At 51.6% G+C, this 18,140-nt stretch overlaps 1 protein-coding gene across 2 annotated transcripts in view; it reads right to left on the reverse strand.

The window, feature by feature from the left end:
- Positions 1–164: 164 nt before the first annotated feature.
- Positions 165–18,140, reverse strand: part of Rfx2 (regulatory factor X2) — a 62,088-nt gene continuing 44,112 nt past the window's right edge. For both annotated transcript variants that reach the window (XM_057771764.1, XM_057771763.1), the window contains 12 exons: positions 16,737–16,918; positions 15,755–15,874; positions 15,001–15,116; positions 14,577–14,695; positions 14,246–14,358; positions 13,614–13,768; positions 12,518–12,615; positions 11,019–11,168; positions 10,163–10,371; positions 2,379–2,532; positions 1,986–2,028; positions 165–1,276 (listed from right to left, as the gene is read on the reverse strand). In XM_057771764.1, coding sequence (XP_057627747.1) covers positions 1,164–1,276; positions 1,986–2,028; positions 2,379–2,532; positions 10,163–10,371; positions 11,019–11,168; positions 12,518–12,615; positions 13,614–13,768; positions 14,246–14,358; positions 14,577–14,695; positions 15,001–15,116; positions 15,755–15,874; positions 16,737–16,918 — 1,572 coding nt within the window. In that variant the 3' untranslated portion in view covers positions 165–1,163. The remainder of the gene's footprint in view (positions 1,277–1,985; positions 2,029–2,378; positions 2,533–10,162; positions 10,372–11,018; positions 11,169–12,517; positions 12,616–13,613; positions 13,769–14,245; positions 14,359–14,576; positions 14,696–15,000; positions 15,117–15,754; positions 15,875–16,736; positions 16,919–18,140) is intronic.

Here is an 18,140-nt window from a genome sequence, read left to right on the forward strand (position 1 = left end):
ACAGTGCAAGGCAAAATGCCGGTGTGTATTGGTTTCCAAAAGAGAGCGGGCCTGGCCAGCACCATGTCCTCAGGACACCATCCTTGAGAGCCACTCTGAAGGCTCCACGTGACCAGCGCCGCGTGAATGAAGACAGACAGACTCTAGGTGTGTTGTGACGGACACATTCACAAGAACTTTCCAAGAACAATTACAGCACAAAACTATTGGGGGAACATTTTTTTTCAAAAAGAGGAAAACTATCATATTTCATGAGGCGCTTCCTAGGTTGTGGGAGGAGCTTGTGTTTGGGGCAGAATCCCATCATGGCAACTGTGGTGAGGTGGCACAGCCATGTGCTGGGCGTCTAGAATTCAGGGCCCACACAGCCTTGGTGAGCATTCGTCCCCAGAGATTTTGGGGTCTGGGGTTGAGAAGGAGTCAGCCACAGGCCAGAGAAGGCAGCATAACTTGTTTGGGGGTTGTCTGGAAGACTTCAGGACCCAGGCCCTGTGGTGTACACAGGTTGCAGGATGCTGCCGGGAGGTGTGGACATAGTGCTGACCGCTGCGGCCAATTGGGCAAACCCAGCCTAGACCCGGCCCTGGGCCAGTGTGGTGTCGACCTTGAACTGGACAGTTTGACAGGCTGACACAGGTGGGCCGAACACGGAGCCTGTTTTCTTCTTGGACTTGGACCTGTCCAGGGTAAGACAGGATGTCTTAGCATCTGTGATCCACCTAGGGCCAGGGCCTGCACCTGGAGGCCTCGCCTGTTCACAAGAGGCCATGAGGTGCATGGAACAGAGCACGGGGTCAGTGCCCAGCGAGGGTTAGGTTTTCTTTGAAATGGTGATCTAAGTTGAGAGCAGCTGAGTGGAAAAGCCATGGGGGCGGCCGGGGCTATTCGGAGGGATATGCCTCACAACTTGTACATGGAGCAGGGAAGTTGTTGGGACAAGGGACAGATGGATCCCTGTATCTCCTGGGGATACCTTAGCAGGGAGTGGGCAGCTTGAGCGGCCACCAGCATTCCCCACAGTCTCTGGCCTCTGGGGTGGGCACCGTGGGTCACAGTAAACATGGCATCGTCTAAGAGGCACTAGTGTGAGAGGCTGAGAGTCCAGATCCCTGAAGGGCCAGGCGACGCCTTCCGGAAGTGCGTGGAAGGCGCCAGGGAAGGGGCTAGATGCCCTGTAGTGGGTGATTGGGGTCACTCCGTTCCCGTTTCACCAGGGGCTCGCCCAAGCTGCGGCCATCCACATCTGCCTCACTGGTGCGTCCATCCCCAATGTCCTCTGCAGGGGTGAGGGGACAGTAAGAACATAGTGGCCTGTAAGACTTTCCACCTACCCCCACGTCCTGCCTGACCATGCGGGCGCACCCCCACATCCTGCCTGACCATGCGGGCGCACCCCCACATCCTGCCTGATCATGTGGGCGCACCCCACGTCCTGCCTGACCATCCGGGTGCACCCCACGTCCTGCCTGACCATCCGGGTGCACCCCACATCCTGCCTGACCATCCGGGTACACCCCCACGTCCTGCCTGACCATCCGGGTACACCCCCACGTCCTGCCTGACCATCCGGGTGTACCTCGTGTCCTGCCTGACTATCCGGGTGTACCCCGTGTCCTGCCTGACCATGAGGGTTCACCCCACGTCCGGCCTGACCATCTGGGTGCACCCCACATCCTGCCTGACCATGCAGGTGCACCCCATGTCCTGCCTGACCACCCGGGTGCACCCCCACGTCCTGCCTGACCATCTAGGCGCACCAGGGTCTCCTGTGGCCGCTGGCCTGGGTGCTACCCAGTCTGGCCAGCAATGAATTCTTCTCAACCCCATTAAGCTGTGACAGAGTGTCACAGGGGCCCACACCAAATGGCCAGGATTCCCACCACCTGCATGCCAGTTCCTGGGGTCCTCAACCCACCCCAGAGGCTGTCACAGTTGCTCTGCCCATAATTACGTGCAAGAGAGAGGGAGCCAGGGCACACACCCACCTTTGTCCAGCAGGGTCAGCGACAGGGAGGCCAGATCATTGAACTGTAAGAGAAGGGAGGGGCCTGAGATGTCAGTCAAACCCCTGTGACATAGCCAGAGCTGCCTCTGCCGGGTCCTGGGGGTGGCTCGAGGCTACTGGGCAGAGTGACACAGTGTTCTTGGGGGTCCTGATGCCGGCCGTACAAATTACAAGCATGGCTTCATTTCTTTGCCTTTAGTCTAAGTGTGTGTGTGCAATACCTACAGAGGCCAGAAGAGGATGCTGGATCCCCGGGAGATGGAGTTATAGACAGGCGTGAGCTACTTTATGAAGAATTCCAGGGGCTTTGAGAGACATGAGCCAGCATGAGGGTGTCTGGGTGGACCTGGGCCTCTAGGTCTCCCTGTCTCACCTCGCCCATGACGGCAATGGGCGTCTCCCCAGTGGCCTGAGCCACACGGTGCTCCACCAGGTAGAACATGTACTCGTCATACAGCAGGCGGATGAGGTGGAAGGAGCCGAAGCTGGCGGCACTGCGAAGGGTCAGGTCCCGGATCACCATGGAGCTGGGGCAGAGACAGAGAAAGCTCTGAGCCTGGAGCCAAGCACTGTAGGGACGGCCCCAGGAGGTCTCAAGGTCCCAGGACAGCCTCCACAGGCAGGGGATGCCCGCCCAGCCCCACAAACACACAGGAAAGGAGGGGGACATGGGTGGGTAGAAGGCAGCAACCCAAGTGCTTCACTGTCACATTTCTGCTTTGTTTTTAGCTTTTTTAAAAAATATATTTACGCCGGGGGGTAGTGGTGCACGCCTTTAATCACAGCACTCAGGAGGCAGAGGCAGGAAGATCTCTGTGAGTTTGAGGCCAGCCTGGTCTACAGAGTTAGTTCCGGGACAGGCTCCAAAGCCACAGAGAAACCCTGTCTCAAAAAACCAAAATAAATAAACAATAAATAAATAAATAAATAAATAAATAAATAAATAAAAAAAATACATTTATCTGTCTGTCTGTCTCTCTCGCTCCGTAGACCAGGCAGGCTTCAAACTCACAGAGATTCTCCTGCCTTCCAAGTGCTGGGATTAAAGGCTTGCGCCACACACAGACACCTACTTTTTAAATTAATATTTATTGAGCTCTGCATTTTTCTCTGCTCCCCTCCCTGCCTCTCCCCTTCCCCCTTCAATCCTTCCCCAAGGTCCACATGCTCCCAATTTCAGGAGATCTTGTCTTTTTATACTCTCTACTTCCCATATAGATTAGATCTATGTAAGTCTCTCTTATTGTCCGCATTGTTGTCTAAGTTCTCTGGAAATGTGGTTTGTAGGCTGGCTTTCTTTGCTTTATGTCTAAAAACCACCTATGAGTGAGTACATGTGATAATTGTCTTTCTGGGTCCGGATTACCTCACTTAAAATAATGTTTTCTAGCTCCATCCATTTTCCTGCAAAATTCAAGCTGTCGTCATTTTTTCTGCTGTGTAGTACTCCATTGTGTAAATGTACCACATTTTCCTTATCCATTCTTCAGTGCAGGGGCATTTAGGTTGTTTCCAGGTTCTGGCTATGACAAACAAAGCTGCTATGAACATAGGTGAGCACATGTCCTTGTGGCACGATTGAGCATCCTTTGGATAAGGACCCAAAAGTGATATTACTGGGTCTTTTTTTAAAAGAAAATATTTATGTTTTATTATGTATACAATATTTTTCCTGCGTGTATGCCTGCAGGCCAGAAGAGGGCACCAGACCTCATTACAGATGGTTGTCAGTCACCATGTGGTTGCTGGGAATTGAACTCAGGACCTTTGGAAGAGAAGGCAATGCTCTTAATCACTGAACCATCTCTCCAGCCCCTATTGTATTTGTTTAACTCTGGGTCTTGAGGAAGGTTGTTTGCAATTTTTTTGAGAAATTGCCACACTGACATCCAAAGGGGCTGTACCAGCTTGCATTCCCACCAACAATGCAGAAGTGTTCCCTTTTCCCCACAACCTCCCCAGCATAAGTTGTCATCAGTGTTTTTGATCTTGGCCATTCTTAACGGGTGTAAGATGCAATCTCAGAGTTGTTTTGATTTGCATTTCTCTGATGACTAAGGATGTTGAACATTTCCTTAAGTGTCTTTCAGCCATTTTAGATTCCTAATTGAGAGTTCTCTGTTTAGGTCTGTACTCCATTTGTTTTATTGGATTATGTGATTTATTGGTGTCCAATTTCTTGAATTTTTTGTATATTTTGGAGATCAGACCTCCGTCTGATGTGGGGTTAGTGATCTTTTCCTATTCTGTAGGCTGTTGTTTTGTCTTGTTGACCATGTCCTTTGCTTTACAGAAGCTTTTCAGTTTCAGGAGGTCCCGTTTATTAATTGTTTCTCTCAGTGTCTGTGCTGCTGGGGTTCTATTTAGGAAGTGGTTCCCTGTGCCAATGCGTTCAAGTGTACTTCCCACTTTCTCTTCTATAAGGTTCAGTGTGGCTGGCTTTATGTTGAGGTCTTTGATCCATTTGGACTTGAGTTTTGTGCATGGTGATAGACAGGGGTCTATTTTCATTCTTCTACATGTTGATATCTAGTTATGCCAGCACCACTTGTTAAATATGCTTTCTTTTTCCATTTGATATGTTTTGCTTTTTTTTTTTTTAATCAAAGATCAGGTGTTTGAAGATGTGTGGATTGATATCCGGGTCGTTTATTTGGTTCCATTGGTCCTCCTGTTTGTTCTTATGCCAATACCAGGCTGTTTTCAGTACTGTAGCTCTGTAGTAGAGTTTGAAGTCAGGGATTGCGATGCCTCCAGAAGTTCCTTTATTGCCCAGGATTGTTTTGGCTATCCTGGGTTTTTTGCTTTTCCAAATGAAGTTGAGTACCGTTCTTTGGAGGTCTTTGAAGAATTTTGCTGGGATTTTGATGGGCATTGCGTTGAATCTGTAAATTGATTTTGATAAGATTGCCATTTTTACTATGTTAATTCTGCCTACCCAAGAGCATGGGAGATTTTTTTCACTTTCTGGTGTCTTCTTCAAAGATTTAAAGTTCTTGTCATACAAGTCTTCCACTTGTTTGGTTAGAGTTACTCTGAGATATTTTATGCTATTTGTGGCTATTGTGAAGGGTGTTGATTCTCTGATTTCTTCCCTAGCCCTTTGATCAACTGTGTACAGGTGGGCTACTGATTTTTTTTTTTAGTTAACCTTGTATCCTACTACATTGTTGAAAGTGTTTATGAGTTGTAGAAGTTCCTTGGTAGAATTTTTGGGATCACTTATGTAAACTATCATATCATCAGCAAACAGTGAGAGTTTGACTTCTTTTCCAATTTGTATCCCCTTGATCTCCCTTTGGTGTCTTATTGCTCTAGCTAGGACCTCAAGAACTATATTGAATAGATATGGAGAGAGTGGACAACCTTGTCTTGTTCCTGATTTCAGTGGAATCACTGGGAGTTTCTCTCCATTTAGTTTGATGTTGGCTGTTGGCTTGCTGTATATTGCCTTAATTATATTTAGGTATTTTCCTCATATCCCTGCTCTCTCCAAGACCTTTATCATGAAGGGATGTTGTATATTGTCAAATGCTTTTTCGGCTTCTAATGAGATGATTATGTGGTTTTTATATTTCAGCTCATTTCTGTGGTGAATTATGTTGACAGATTTTCATATGTTGAACCATCCCTGCTTCTGTGGGATGAAGCTGACTTGATCATGGTGGATGATGGTTCTGATGTGTTCTTGGATTCGATTTGCCAGTATTTTATTTAGTATTTTTACATCAATGTTTTGAGTGAGTTGGTCTGTAATTCTCTTAGTATTGTCTTTCTGTGGTTTGGGTATCAGGGTAATTGTAGCCTCATAAAGAGTTTGACAATGTTCCCTCTGTTTCTATTGTGTGGAATAATTTGAGGAGTATTGGTATTTGTTCTTCTTTTAAAGTCCTGTAGGATTCTGAGCTGAAACCATCTGGTCGTGGGCTTTTTTTGGTTGGGAGACTTTTGATGACTGTTTCTATTCCTTCAGCACTTATAGGTTTGTTTAATTTGCTTATCTGGTCTTAATTTAATTTTGGTAAGTGATATTTATCCAGAAAGTTGTCCATTTCCTTTAAGTTTTCCAATTTTGTGGAGTACAGGTTTTCAAAATATGACCTGATGATCCTCTGTATTTCTCCATGTCTGTTGTTATGTCCCTCTTTTCATTTCTGATTTTGTTAATTTGGATATTCTCTCTCTGCCTTTTGGTTAGTTTGGATAAAGGTTTGTCTATTTTGTTGATTTTCTGGAAGAAACCACTCTTTTTTTTTTTTTTTTTTTTTTTTTTTTTTGGTTTTTCGAGACAGGGTTTCTCTGTGGTTTTGGAGCCTGTCCTGGAACTAGCTCTTGTAGACCAGGCTGGTCTCGAACTCACAGAGATCCGCCTGCCTCTGCCTCCCAAGTGCTGGGATTAAAGGCGTGCGCCACCACCGCCTGGCTAAGAACCCACTCTTGATGGAGGAAGGTCATTGGTTAATTAATAAAGAAACTGCTTGGCCCTGATAGGTTAGAACGTAGGTGGGTGGAGTAAACAGAACAGAATGCTGGGAGGAAGGGGAAGTGAGGTAAGACACCTCAGAGAGATGGCATGCCTGCTCCTCTCCAGGGCAGATGCGATGAAGCAAGCCACCAGGTCAGACGTGCTGAATCTTTCCCGGTAAGACTGGTGCTACACAGATTATTAGAGATGGGTTGATCGGGATATGAGAATTAGCCAGTAAGGGCTAGAGCTAATGGGCCAAGCAGTGTTTAAAAGAATACAGTTTGTGCGTTGTTATTTTGGAGCATAAGCCAGGCAGCTGGGAGCCGGGTGGCAGGAACGCAGCCTGCAGATTATTTACTGCTGTCTAGTTCTCTTAGGTCAGTTTGCTTCTTTTTTTTTTTTTTTTTTTTTTTTTGGTTTTCGAGACAGGGTTTCTCTGTAGCTACGGAGCTTGTCCTGGAACTAGCTCTTACAGACCAGGCTGGCCTCGAACTCACAAAGATCCGCCTGTCTCTGCCTCCCAAGTGCTGGGATTAAAGGCATGCGCCACCACCGCCCAGCCAGTTTGCTTCTTTTTGTTCTAAAGTTTTCAAACATTCTGTTAATTCATTAGTGTGGAATTTTTCCAGCTTCTTTATGTAGGCATTAGTGCTATGAACTTGCCTCTTAACATGATTTCATTGTGTCCCATATATTTGCGTATGTTGTGTGGTCATTTTCACTGAATTTCAAGAAGTCTTTAATTTCCCCCTTTATTTCTCTCTTGATCCAGGTGAGCATTTTTAATTTCCATGTGTTTGTGGGTTTTCTGGAATTGGTATTGCTGTTGACTTCTAGTTTTAAACCATGGTGATCAGATAAGGTACATTGGGTCATTCCAATTTTTTGTATTTGTTGAGGTTTGTTTTGTTACCGAGTTTGTGGTCAATTTTTGAGAAGGTTCCATGAGGTGCTGAGAAGAAGGTATATTCTTTTCTGCTTGGATGAAATATTCCATAGACGTCTGTTAACTCCATTTGAGTCATAACGTCTGTTAGTTCTCTTATTTCTCTGTTCATTTTTTGTCTGACTGACCTGTCCAGTGGTGAGAGGGGAGTGTTGACGTCTCCCACTATTAGTGTGCGGAGTTTAATATATGATTTAAGCTTTAGAAGTGTTTCTTTGACATATGAGGGTTCCCTTGTATTTGGGGGTATAGATGTTCAGTATTGAAATCTTCTCTTGATGGATTTTTCCTGTGACTAATATGAAATGTCCTTCTTTGTCTCTTTTGACTGATTTTAGCCTTAAGTCTATTTTGTTAGATATTAGGATAGGCACACCAGCTTGTTTCTTAGGTCCATTTGATTGGTCTATTTTTTCCCAACCTTTTTCTCTGAGATGATGTCTGTCTTTGAGGTTGAGATGCGTTTCTTGTATGCAGAAGAGGGATGGATTCTGTTTTTGTATCCAAACTGTTAGCCTGTGCCTTTTTATAGGTGAGTTGAGTCCATTTACATTAAGGGATATTAATGACCAGTGGTTGCTATCTCCTGTTAATTTAGTTTTCATCGTTGGTGATGTTAATTTGTGCATTTTTTCTTCTTCAGGATTTTCTGTACTGAGATCATCAATTGTCTGTTTTTGTTGGTGTAGCCATCTTCCTTGGGTTGGAGTTTTCCTCCTAGTATTTTGTGTAGGGCTGGGTTTGTGGCTAGGTATTGGTGAAATCTAGATTTGTCATGGACTATCTTGTTTTGTCCTATGGTGATTGACAGACACTTCTTCTTCTTCTTCTTTTATTTTTTTTTTTTTTATTTTTATTTTTTTTTGGTTTTTCGAGACAGGGTTTCTCTGTGGCTGTGGAGCCTGTCCTGGAACTAGCTCTGTAGACCAGGCTGGTCTCGAACTCACAGAGATCCGCCTGCCTCTGCCTCCCTAGTGCTGGGATTAAAGGCGTGCGCCACCACCGCCCGGCCTTCTTCTTTTATTTTTTTATTTTTTAATCACATTGCCTGCCTGTAAGCGCACCCTGAGGATGCAGCACCCCAGGAGGCCACTGCCTGGAACTGCAGTTACAGCTGGGAGCCCCATGTGCATGCTGGGACTCCAGAGCAGCTGCTGCTGGGCATCTTCCCAGCTCTGTCTGCCTCGTTTGAGATGGGTTTGTCTGCACCTGGGCTTGGTGACTTGGTGGTCAGGGAGCCCTGGGGTTACCTCCCATCCCACCTCTGCACGGACATTACAGGCGCGGGCTGTTGTGTGGGCTGCTCGCTTGGGGTCACGCCTGCTCAGAGGCCTCTCGCCTGCTGTTTTTCTCTATTTCACATCCCCACCTCTTTCTTTCTTCTTTTGGGAAAGAGCAGTGTCTTATTCTGTGGCCCAGGCTCATGTTGAACTTAGATCCCCCTGCCTCAGCCTTGCAAACAGCACCTTGGCCAGCTCATGTTTTCCTCCATGAACCCTTCCATATTGACTTTCCCAGTTTCCCGTGGTGCATGTGGTTGAGGGGCCCTGCAGCCGTGACTGAGGGAGCAGTCTGGTGCTGCATCTCACCCGCCCTAGGAAAAGCCTCATACAGAAACAGCCGTTTCCCCTTGAGCTGCAACTCTAACCCCAGCCTGAGTTTCTGCCCCGCCCTGCTGACAAATTTCATGTCAACTTGACACAAGCTGGAGTCATCAGAGAGGAAGGCTCCTCAGCGGAGGAAATGCCTCCGTGGGATCCAGCTGCAGGGCATTTTCTTCTCATTTAGTGATTGATGCGGGAGGGTCCAGCCCATGGTGGGTGGTGCCATCCCTGGGCTGGTGGTCCTAGGTTCTATAAAAAAGCAGGCTTGGCCTGGAGATGGCTCAGTGGTTAAGAGCACCGGCTGCTCTTCCAGAGGTTCTGAGTTCAATTCCCAGCAACCACATGGTGGCTCACGACCATCTATAATGAGATCTGGTGCCCTCTTCTGGTGTGCGGGCAGACATGCAGAGCACTTATACATAAAATATAAATAAGTGAACTTTAAAAAAAAAGAAAGCCGGGCGGTGGTGGTGCACGCCTTTAATCCCAGCACTCGGGAGGCAGAGGCAGGCGGATCTCTGTGAGTTCGAGACCAGCCTGGTCTACAAGAGCTAGTTCCAGGACAGGCTCCAAAACCACAGAGAAACCCTGTCTCGAAAAACCAAAAAAAAAAAAAAAAAAAAAGAAAGAAAGAAAAAAGAAAGCAGGCTGAGCAAGCCAGTAAGTGGCACCCTCCATGGTCTCTGTACCAGCTCCTCCAGGTTCCTGCTCTGTGTGACTTCCTGTCCTGACTTCAGGACACTGCCATCCCTGGGGTTTTCTGATCTGCTGGCCCAGTCTCATCTCTTGTGTCTCCACAGGGTTTTAATGTATTTGAGGCTGATTGTCACAGATGTGCACCTGGTATGCCAGACCTGGCAGGGTGACTCTGTGGGGACAGCGGAACTCAGGTGCCCCCGTTCTCCTCCCCGGCTCTCTCTCCCTGCATCTTAGAGTCTTCAAGGCCCTAAAGGCAGCTCACCATCGGGAAGTTTCAGGTGTTGTTTTCTATGGTTTCTATGTTTCTATGGAGATAGTGTTGTCTGAGGCTATGCTGGGTTCCAGTCCTCCCTTTGCCCACACGGCCCTATCTGCTACAGGCTCAGAGGCCCAGAAGGTGTGTGGACTTCAGGGGTGGCACCTCCCACTACCCAGCTCACCTGTAGAAGGACCACTTGAGCAGGAACTGGCGGGCGGCCTTGGGGAAGCTGGGGCTGCCTGCATGCTGCTTCAGCACCTGGGTGACCACGTTGTCCAGCCAGCTGGCCCACTGGTCCAGCGAGCTCTGCTGCTGCAGGGTCACCTTGAAGTCATGCTCCAGACGCTGCACCAGGCTCTCCTCACACTGGCACACCCACGAGGCCTGCTCCTGGGAAGGGGTAGTGTGTGAGGTTCTGGGGGATTCTCTGCTGTGTTTACTTGAGGCCGGGTCTCACGTAGCCCAGGCTGGCCTTACATTGTGAGTGTAGCCGAGGGTGACCCTGAACCCCTAACCTGATGGAGCCCTGCGTGCTAGGCAGGGCTCTGCCCGCTGAGCCTCACTCCAGCTTTCCTTACTTATCAACAGAGTCTCAAGAGGAATCCCAGAGGTTGGCCTAAGACTTCCAACCTTCTGTCTTAGTCTCCTGAGTGCTGTGATGACAGGAGTGTGTCACTGAGCCTCACAGGGGTCCTTCTTCAGGGCACAGAAGTGTGTGCTGACAGACTGGCATCAGCCGTGCCACAGTGTGCACTTTTCTGGCAAGACAGAGTCAGGAACACAAGGGCCAGTGGCTGGGAGTGTTTGGAATGTGAGCAGACAGGAGTGCGGCTGGGCTAAGCCGGCTACAAAGCGGATCTGCACCACAGCAAGGCGGGCAGGTGGGGCACGAGCCAGCCTCAGGCTTCCCACTGCCGATGTACAGGCCAGGGAGGGATGGCTGCCCGCTGTGGCGCAGCTGTGGGTTTGCGGGCCAGCCTGCGCGGTGAGCACCCAGTGGAGCACAGCAGGGCAAGCAGACAGCACTGCCAAGTCACCTGAACATTGGCAAAGTCCACGCGGTTGAGGTCGCTCAGCATCTGGTTGATCTGTGATGTGTTCTGCAGCACAGCGCGCGCCGCCTGAGCCAGGTGGTTGAGGGACGTGTAGCGCCGCAGGGTCTGTGCAAAGGCACTCACGACGCCCACCTGTGAGGGACGCGGTAACACAGTCAGCAGAGGCCCTGCATGAGGGACGTGGGAGCAGGCAGCGGACACTGGCACACCTGTGCGCACCTCATCACCCTGCTCCCGCAGGCCTGTAGGACTCGGATGTCAGAGGGAGGAAGGGGCGGGGCAGAGGAACCTGTAGGTAAGGGGGCCTGTGACACCACCTATGTGGGCGTCTTAAACGTTGGCCTGACAGAGACACGCTTCACTCGGCCCTTGAGGAATTAGCCAGATTGCAAAACTGAGACAAAAAAACCTATCCCACTGTGGCAGAGCAGCTCCACCATGGCAGACTGTCTCTAGGCACTGCTCAGTGCATGACCCACTGTGCCTCCAGCCACACTCCATGATAAGCCCTTCCTCCACGGCACTGCTACAACAGGCAAGGGACCCATACATAAGGACTGGGGGCGGGAGGCATGCATGAAGGTCTCAACTGCCGCCAGCTGGCTCATCATGGGGAACCTCTATAAGGGCTTTCCTTCCTGGTGGTGTGGTTGTCCTTGCTTCTAGAAGCCTCAGTAGATGGTAAAGATGCAGATCCTGGTGCAGTGGGATGTCCTAGCACTCAGGGAACTGAGGCAGGAGGATCATGAGTCGGAAGAACCTTTGGGCTAAGGAGAGGTGGGGGCCTAGAACCCTCAGGCCCACCGTGCTAGCTTGTGTGTGTGTGTGTGTGGTGGTCAGAGGCTGGGGGTCTTCTCTCTCCACCCTAGCTTTTCTTATGCATGTCCAGGTGCACACATGTAATGGTATGCGTGTAGAGGTCAGAGGTGATCACGGGAGCTGGTTCTCTTCTTCTATCATGTGGGTCCCAGGAATTGCATGCAGGCCATCAGACTTGGTGGCAAGTGCTTTTACCCACTGAGTCATCTCGCCGGCCCCTGCATTGCATTTTCTGAGCCAATCTCTCTGAAGCTGGCCCGGCGAGCCCCCAGGAACAGTCTCTGCCCCCCAGCTCTTGTGGTGCCGGGGCTCAAACTCAGGTCCTCACATTTGTGTGGCAAACACGTTATTTCCTGAGCTGCCTTCACCCCCGCGGCCCTGTACACACGTCCTGGACTGCCGGGGCCTCACTTGCACTTCACGCCGAGGCCCAGGTTTATAGTGAAGACTCTGATTTATGGCTGGGAGGAGATGGAAGTCGGAGCTGTCCACTCTGCAGTGACCCAGGAGCGTCACCTCTGTCGCCTCCACGGCCCTCTCCCCGCCAGCTCCTCCACCCTCACAACATCCCCAGACACACAGGGGAGGTGACCTGAGGGACACAGGGGTCTTCTTGTCACCGTAAAGGCCGAGGGGCCCCACGGACCCATTTGTGCTGGTACCTTAGTCTGGATGACCTGCTGAGGGAAGCCGCTCATGGCACTGATGAGCCAGCCCTCTAAGCTCTTGGCGAAGTTCCTGATGGCCTGGGTCAGAGAACCTGGAGGTGGGAACCAGAGGCTCAGGGTAAGTGGGGTAGAGCACACATGGCAGTCACAGTCATGGAGCTCCTGGCATGGAGACCAGGGACACTTGCCCAGCACCCAGCACTGCCTGAGCTGCCCTACAATCAAGATGCACACGTTCCCAGTATCACGGCCTCAGGGTCAGACACGCACGCGCACACACGCACACTCACTCATATGCACAGTGCATATAGACACACACACGCACAGACGTATATACAAAGTGTATTCTGTCAATATCCAAATTTATTTTATCCTGACCTGCTGTAAGAAGAAAACTGGACTTCCTGTTTTTGTTTTTGGGAGAGGGTCTCTCTACTGGCTATCCTGGAACTCACTCTTTAGCCCAGGCTGTCTCGAATGCAGAGGTCCTCCTGCCCCTGCCTCCTGAGTGCTGCGATAACAGGTATGTGCCACTATGCCTGGATTATCAGGCAATTTATATTTTCAATTTTGTTTTTCTTTTGATTTTAATTTATTTTCAGACTGATTTTAGTGGTTTTTAATTTTAATTTATTTTATTTTAAGAAAATATGTTTTCAACATCATTGTCTTACTGAGAGGCAGAATGGCACCCTGGCCAAGCCCCACATACACACAGCTTGCCTGCAGAGAAGGTGTTCAAAGCTGAAGCTGGGCTCCTTGCCCACTCTGGGGTTGTGGCACTGAGCCCAGAAGGGCCTGTGCGGGTCCTGGCTGTCTCTAGCAAACATCCCTGGTGCCCATGGTGGCCTGGCAATGCCCTTGAAAGTGAGGTGGCCACAATGGTTTTCCTAATAAGTGACTCTTGGCTGCCCTTACCTGCCCTTCAGGGAACCTTCTGGAAAGCCCGGCACCTGCCCTGGCCAGCTCTTGGCACCCTGCTGCCTGGCAGAGTCTCTGGGGGTCAGGAATGGGGAGGAGTCGGCAGGTGAGGGAACCACAGAGCTGAGTGGTGGCTCTGGGGGCAGGGCCTGAGGACGGGGTGGCTTACTGGGGACAGGCCGCAGCACGTCTGGGATAAGGGTCTCCACCAGCGCCTGGTACAGGATGTGGTCGCAGCTGCGCATCCACTGCAGGATTGGCTCGCACCTACACAGACAGATGAGCTTGTCCTTCGGGAGGAGGGTGACTTCTGGCTCCTCGTCGCTGTGGGAGGGGGAGACAGGGTGAGCACAAAGTGACAGGGCAAGGACCAGGATCGGGGCCTCTGGTTCCCCACGAAGCGGCACTGCTCCCTCTCTGCCTGTGGCTCAGGTAACGCAGTCACTGCAGTTGCTGCGCCAGCTCACAACATGGTAGCCCAAGGCTATTATCCTGACTCTCAGGAACCTGAGGCAGGAAGATGACAAAGCCATCCCCAGTCTGGGCTATGGCAAGAGAGCTGGGGGCATGACTTGGGGTAAGACACCCTGCCCAGCATGTGCCAAGGCCCTGGGTCCCCAGTCCAGCAGCAGAACAGGGTGCTGGAGAAGGAAGGCGCTGGCAGGACGTGGGAGAAGGGGTGTCTAGCAATGTCTCAGGCAGCTTAGACACAGGGAAGGGATCAGAAGATTGACTTGGGATTAAACTGGGGAGCATACGGCCTGAACATTTGCCTGCCCTGTCCTGGGGTTGGGGTGTCACCTGGAAGGCAGTGAGGCACGGCCATCGTTGGAGGTGGCCTTGCAGTTCCAAAAGGATAACCACAGCTTCTCGATGTACTGAAACTGGAGGCTCATGACAACGTCTAAGGTGGCCTAGGAGCAGAACGGCCTGTCAGGGGATAGGCCCAGTCACATGCCTGGTGCGCTGGGAAGCGGTGGGAGTTTCTGAGGTCCCCAAAGGGGCTAGTGAGAGAGAGTGGGCAGAGGTGGTGCCCAGGAGGGGGCCATGTTGGGGGGGATGTGGGACCCAGATCTGGCAGTGGTGCCTGGGAGCTGCAGGTGGGGGTGGGTCTGGCCAAGTAGGGCGTCACCTCACAGTGCCTGCGATACACCAGCTGCAGGGCCTTCACATCATGAGGGGTGATACTCTCCTGCAGCAGCGCACTGCTCAGGTCAGGGGCTGGGAACTCTGGGAAGACATGGGACACATCTGGAAGAGACAACACATGCATGTCATGTCACACATACAGGCTCCAGGGGACGACACGGGCTGGGCTTGGATCCTGGCTAGAGCACTTGCTGCGATGCACGGGGCCCTGGGTCCCACCCGCAATACCACAGACCCGTCACCCAGCATTCGGGAGGACTGGGGGTTCACAGTCAGCATGGGGTACAGAAGGGTCACTAATAATTAGCTGTTGTTTGGGCACACAGCCATCATTCCGGATTCCCAGTGATATCAGGAAGACGGTTCATCTAGAAGTTCCTACATATCGGAACAGGTCCCATGCTCACCTATGTACTGCTGGTGATGTTGGCCCTGAGTGGCCATGGCCTGCTCAGGTGTGCCATGCAGGCTGCCATGAGCGCCGCTGTCCCCAAGGCTGTCTGACTTCTGGGCTGGTCGGTACCTGGTCAGGGGACATATGTGCCACCTTGAGTCCTAGGCAGCACTGTGTGGGATGGATGTGCTGAGGCCTCCTGGGGGAGGGAGAATGTACTCGGAGGTGCACAGGAGCTATCTGCAAAGTCCCTTGACAAGGGTGAAGGTTTGCTTCTGTCTTGCTGGTTCTGGAAGGAACCAATGAGGGGCTGGGGGTGTGGTCAGGGTGGAGCCCCGCCTAGAATCCCCAGGGAGGGGTTGGGGTGTGGTCACAGGTGTCGCCCTGCCTAGAATCCTCCTGTGAGGAGCTGGGGAGCTCTGCCCCCTCTTAGAATATTTGAGGTCCTCAACACCTCAATAAAACAAGACAATTAGGGTCTGTGGTTTCAACTACGTGGTCTTCTAGAAAATATCAGAAATATAGACACCCAAAAAGAAAATAAATGAAAAAATTAGTGTTGCCAAGGTCTGGGTGGGAAGCGGCACAGGCGGAGGACAGGATCCCCACATCTGACAGCACACGCCACTGCGTATTTGCCCAAACACACAAGAGGCAGAGCAGGAGACTTGGAGAACGGCCTGTCTTGCCTGCCATGTTTGGGAGACACTGTGGCGGCACCTTAGGTCTGGGGCTGTGGGTCCGGCAGCCTGGCCGGTGTCACCCACCTGGGCTTCTGGTGTGTGGGCTGCTGCCTCATGGCCATGTACTGTGTGTCATCCTGCAGTCGGTTCAGAGGGGAGTCCGGCTTCAGGCGGATCCCATAGTAATGGTACTTCGAGTTGCCCCTGGAAACAAATCAGCACAAGGTAGGCACTGTGTGGGGACATTCTCCTTAGGCTTGGCGCTCATGGGGACATTCTCCACATAGCAGCCACTGACGGGCAGGCAGCTGGCATTGTAGGAAAGGCCAGCTGTGTCCAGCCCAGAACTGCCTACTATGTTTATGGCTGACGATTCTTCCCCAATCTCCCCAGTCTCCCGAATCTTCCCCAAACCCCTGTCTCCCAGCTGGCCTGAATGCACTGTAGCCCAGGAATCTGCCCACATGTCCTGAGTGCTGGGAGACAGCTGTGCAGCACCACACTAGGCAGGAGGAGGTGACCCTGCCACGCTCGGGGCAACACGGACAGATGAGCCCCAGCCTGGAAGCTGGCCTTCACGGCAGAGATGGCTGTCCTCTGCCACTGTCCCCCAGTGCCTCCCTCCTTCATCTGTTCCCAAGGAGAACCCACTTTTGCTAGTGCACAGTGACCCCGTGACTGGACAGCATGCAGGCTGGCTACCGCAGCACTCAGGAGGGCAAGGCAGAATGACTGCCTGTTTCAAAAAGAGCTGTGAAGCTGAGTGATGGTGGTGCACACCTTTAATCCCAGTACTCAGGAAGCAGGAATGGGTGGATCTCTGGGAGTTCAAGGCCAGCCTGGGCTACTTAGTGAGATCCTGTCTCAAAAACAAAACAAAACATAAAAAAAAAAAAACCCAACCCCACAATACAAACAAAAAACTCAACAACAAAATTTACAAAATGAGAGTGAAACCCATCTCCTCCTAGCATACCCCACCCCCACTCTGGGCGACTGCAAGTCAAGAAGCCTCCGCTGGAACTGGGCCTGTGGGCTCTGGGGAGCCCTAGTCGCTGTCACCCACCTGGTCCCCAGGCGCCGCGTGCGCAGGCCCATGAATACAGAGCGGATAAGCTTGCCGAAGGACGCGGCATTGACAGGCTCCAGCTTGTGCTCCTGGCAGTGGCGCAGGTAGTGGTTGTACAGGGAGCTGCGGGGCAGGCTCACGCCCTCCGCTGTCTCGTAATTATCCAGAAGCCACTGGAGCTGGAGGACAGATGGGCATCAAAGGCCTGGAGTCCCAGGGAAGCGGCTCACTTCCCTGTGCTGGCAAGGGTAGTGACAGAGCCACCTGTGTGGTACTCATGTCTGTCCCCTGAACACATATGTCAATCACTTCTGTCTATTCATCTGCCCACCCACCCACCATCCATCCACCCACCCATCCATCAATACATGCATCCACGCATCCATCCACTCATTGCTTCTAGGCATGTACACTTTGGCCTCTGTGTTCTCTGTTGTATTTTATGAGCCCCCATACGATGGAGACAGATCGGGCTATGTCTCCAGGCTGAAACAGACACAGCACCACATACCCAGGAACACCAAAGTCTCGAGGACCCACAGTACAGTGACAGATTGGATGCAGAAACAGGACAGTGGACATGGAGTCTTGCACTCCAGGCCACAGGGGTCCCTGATGGCCTGCTGCCCCAACCCCCAAAGTCAGAGGGCTCTGGGTAAAACCTACACCTAGGGGTGGCTCGGAGGGTCAATGAACGGCACAGGCTGAGGCTGTGTACAGAGGCTGTGGCTTCGGGAGGCGCCAGACTCTACCACCTGCTCCCTGTGGGTGCTGCGCCCTCCTGTCTTGATTCTGTCTCAGGAGTCAGTCATGTGACCTGACCCAGTGGCTGTCCTGTGCCCGTGTGTACGCACCCCGTTGGACCCAGACTGGGCAGCATCTCCAAGGGGAATCACTGTCAGGGAACAGGCTGGCAGCTGCATGGCTACATGGCTGGGTCCCCACTGCAGAGGGGAGCAGGTTGTGATCCTCTCTAAACAGGGGGTGTACTCTGGGGTCAGGCAAGGTGCCCCTGGCACAACCGCTGCACACCCATGTGGCTTCCCCCTGGCCTCCCTCCTCCCGAGTCCCTCCTCCCTCACCCTGGGAACATGCTCATCGTAGAGCAGAAACCCAAGTCAAAGGGCTGCCCTGGGGACACAGCAGAGGTTCCAAACAAAAATGCTGGTGCCACGCTTGCAGGGCAACTGGCAGAGTGGATGGAAGGCTGGAGCCATCTGTGGCTGGAGAGCTCAGAAGGCCCAGGCATGTTTTTCTGGCACTACAGAACCAAGAGTTGGCTCTCGGAGATGGAAGGCCACAGTCTGGGAGAGGTGGAGGGCTGGCTCTACCTCTGGCTAAACCAGGCGGGCTTAAGGGGCTGAGTAGGAGTCGGCCTCCAAGGCTGCTCACTCATCAGGG

This window comes from Chionomys nivalis, chromosome 6, assembly GCF_950005125.1.
Source record: "Chionomys nivalis chromosome 6, mChiNiv1.1, whole genome shotgun sequence".
NCBI lineage: Eukaryota > Metazoa > Chordata > Mammalia > Rodentia > Cricetidae > Chionomys > Chionomys nivalis.